We start from the raw sequence: 3,249 nt of genomic DNA on the forward strand, positions 1-3,249 counted from the left end.
CAATCAGCAACCAAGGTAACCCCCCCCCCCCCCCTTATCACCTGAATCTCCTCCTAGAGCTCCATTGAGTTCTTTGTAACCAAATGTCTCTCAGAGGGGCGTGGGGAGGGGCTCCTTATCTTCATCTAAAGTAACAGACAGAGAATCAGCACTTTGGAAACAGGGCTGAAACAGAGGGGGTTATGGGTAATGCTGCAATGATCTGTTTGGTGTTTCAGCCAATCAGAGACAGGCTCTGGATATATCTGAGACCTGTGATATATTGATAAGAAACTGAATAATAAGGGACCTTTTTAAATACAAAACAAAAAAGCACATGTTAAAACACAGGCAGTGGGTTAAGAAACAATAAAATAAATAAAGCTTCTGACTCCAATATTTTCCTTTAACAATGTTCCAGAAGAGTGGGAGGACGTTGAGGGGGAAGACGATGATGATATGGAGGAAGAGGAGGAGGAGGATGATGAGGAGGAAGAGGAGACGATGGACCAGGAGGAAGGGGATGCTGCTGCCGTGTCCGCCCCACGTCCAGCTGCTCTGCCGGGGTCCATCCCCGTCACCGACTGCCTGTTCTGCTCACACCACTCCAAGTCCCTGATGAAGAACGTGGCCCACATGACGCGAGTGCACAGCTTCTTCCTCCCCGACCTCGAGTTCCTCGTCGACCTCAAGGGCCTCATGCGGTACCTCGGTGAGTTGTGGAGCTGAATGAGAGGAAGCTGCACAATGGTTCAAACAAGCTGATTTACGGTTCATTCTTTTGACTTTTCAATTCAAAGCTTTTTCTTCATTTTAAATACCGTTTTTAAGACTTAATCACATCCTTGTTGGTGTTTTAACCTCAGCTTGATTATTTTTTAGACCTTTTTTTAATCTAGTCTTAGTCCTGCGTCAAATGGCCTTTTTAGATGTTTACAAAAAAAACATATATATTTTGTACTGAATTTTAATTTTTATTGCATTTATTTCTAGTCCTGTGAGAAATGCGTTTTTTATTTAATATTAATTGAACCTCTACCAATTTCCTTATCCTCGTTCAAATGTCCTTTTTATATTATCATATAGGTTTAGTTGACTTAAAGTGTGGGCAGGTTCGTCTTATCTCAGTTAAACAAAACTATCTTTTCAGTTTATTTAAAGTGAATTACAGTTAATTATTTTGACTGGTTTTATAAATCCCCCTTTAATTTTTCAAAGCTTTTTCTTAATTTTTAATACCGTTTTTAAGACTTAACCACATCCTTATAAGTGTTCACTCAGCTTCTTTATTTTTTAAATAACCTTTAATTTTAAATGTTTTTATTTGGTCTTAGTCCTGCGTCAAATGTCCTTTTTAGATGTTAAAAAAAAAACATAATATTTTGAAATTTTGTAGTGAATTTTTTTTTTGTATTGCTTTTATTTCCAGTCCTGTGAGAAATGCCTTTTTCATTTTATTATTAATTGAAACTAACAATTTGTGTTGATTTCTATAAATGTAGTCCTGGTTCAAATGTCCTTGTAACTTTTGTATTATCATATTAGTTGAGTCTGGGGAGGTTAGTCTCATCTCAGTAAAGGAAAAAGCAGAATAATTAAACCAAAACACAGATTTATTGATCTGATTATATTGAACATTGAAGTCGAGCCAAAATATCTCCTGCGCCTTTTTAGGACATTAATGTTTTGGAGTTGTTTCTATTATAAATCTATAAAATAATAAATGTACTTTATTAATCCCAAATTGGGAAATGTTCTCGTTGCAGCAGCATGGTAAACAAGTACATAATTAGAAATTAAAAAGAGTATAAAATAAACAATTAAACAACAAAATAGAACGGTGGAAATATTTTAAATTGTCTGTGAGAAAAAATATGTAAACTATCTGACAAATGAAACACTTTTGAAGCGCTAAATCAGAGCTAACGGAATATGAAAGTGGGATATTATTTACATGTAGTGTGCAGCAATGGCGTATTAAATTAGATTTAAATTAAATGTAAAATGTACAGTATCAATATTCAATCACTGCACCTCTTAATAATTTCAGATTGAGGATTTCTGATATAAAAATATGTAAGAATATCTACTAACTTTGTGGTTATTAGTCGTGTAACAAAGAGACTACTTAATGCTCTTGTTATTTGATGTAAATGTTTTCCAGTTTTAAGTAATTGAATGTTGTCTGCCTTTTTAATGAATTGTTCCCTCTTGTGTTTCAGGAGAGAAGGTGGGAGCGGGGAACGTGTGTCTGTGGTGTAACGAGAAGGGGCGCTCGTTTTATTCGGCTGAAGCAGTTCAGAGTCACATGACCGACAAAAGCCACTGTAAGCTCTTCACGGACGGAGACACCGCTCTGGAGTTCGCAGACTTCTACGACTTCAGGTAATAAATAACCTCATTTTATAAGCATTAGTTTGAAAACAGACATAAGATGATACTCAAAATAAAACAGACTTAATTCACAAGACTTGTTTTTAAGCTGATTTGAAATGGTTGTTTTTGAGTGAAATGTACGTTACTGTTGTATTCTACAGATATATTTATCTAAATATCTAAATGTTCGTCTGATTCACACTTTGTTTACTCTTTTATGGCAACAGGAGCAGCTACCCAGACAGGAAAGAGGGAGAGGACGCAGGGAAGGACAAAGACGAGCTTCCTGATGACCAGAACCTCGAGTATGACGATGAACTGCTCGAACTGACGCTGCCTTCAGGTGACTTTACCTTCATCTACTTTTAACATTTGTAATATTTAATAATAAGGAGCATCACATTCAAAATGGTGCTAAAATTAGGTAGCATCTCCCTGGTTCCCTCCACAAGAAGTCAATAGGGTTTTTCCATTGCATTTTGGATTATTAATAACAAACGTTTATGATACTTACACGTTTAGTTCAGCGGGATAATCTCCACATGTTAACACCACTTTAAGAACTCTTAAGTAACAGGCCTATAAAGAAACTACAGCACGGTCACATGACTTCACGTCAACACCACTAAGCTAAAGGAGGCTAATGTTGGGCTATAAAGGAACTACAGCACGGTCACATGACTTCACGTCACCACCGCTAAGCTAAAGGTGGCTAATGTTGGGCTATAAAGGAACTACAGCACGGTCACATGACTTCACATCACCACAGCTAAGGCTAAAGGCAGCTAATGTTGGGCTATAAAGGAACTACAGCACGGTCACATGACTTCACGTCACACCGCTAAGCAAAGGCAGCTAATGTTGGCTAATAAGGAACTACGAGCACGGTCTGAG

General features: G+C 37.3%; 1 protein-coding gene across 1 annotated transcript in view; it reads left to right on the forward strand.

Moving 5' to 3' along the window:
* Positions 1-357: 357 nt before the first annotated feature.
* znf622 (zinc finger protein 622) overlaps positions 358-3,249 on the forward strand; it is a gene marked incomplete at its 5' end in the record, with an annotated part of 6,196 nt that continues 3,304 nt past the window's right edge. Inside the window, 3 exons of the mRNA XM_010783303.1 lie at positions 358-691; positions 2,202-2,364; positions 2,583-2,698. Of these exons, the coding sequence (XP_010781605.1) occupies positions 358-691; positions 2,202-2,364; positions 2,583-2,698 (613 nt within the window). The remainder of the gene's footprint in view (positions 692-2,201; positions 2,365-2,582; positions 2,699-3,249) is intronic.

Source organism: Notothenia coriiceps, unplaced genomic scaffold, assembly GCF_000735185.1.
Source record: "Notothenia coriiceps isolate Sejong01 unplaced genomic scaffold, NC01 NC01_scaffold00025018, whole genome shotgun sequence".
Classification (NCBI taxonomy): Eukaryota; Metazoa; Chordata; class Actinopteri; order Perciformes; family Nototheniidae; genus Notothenia; species Notothenia coriiceps.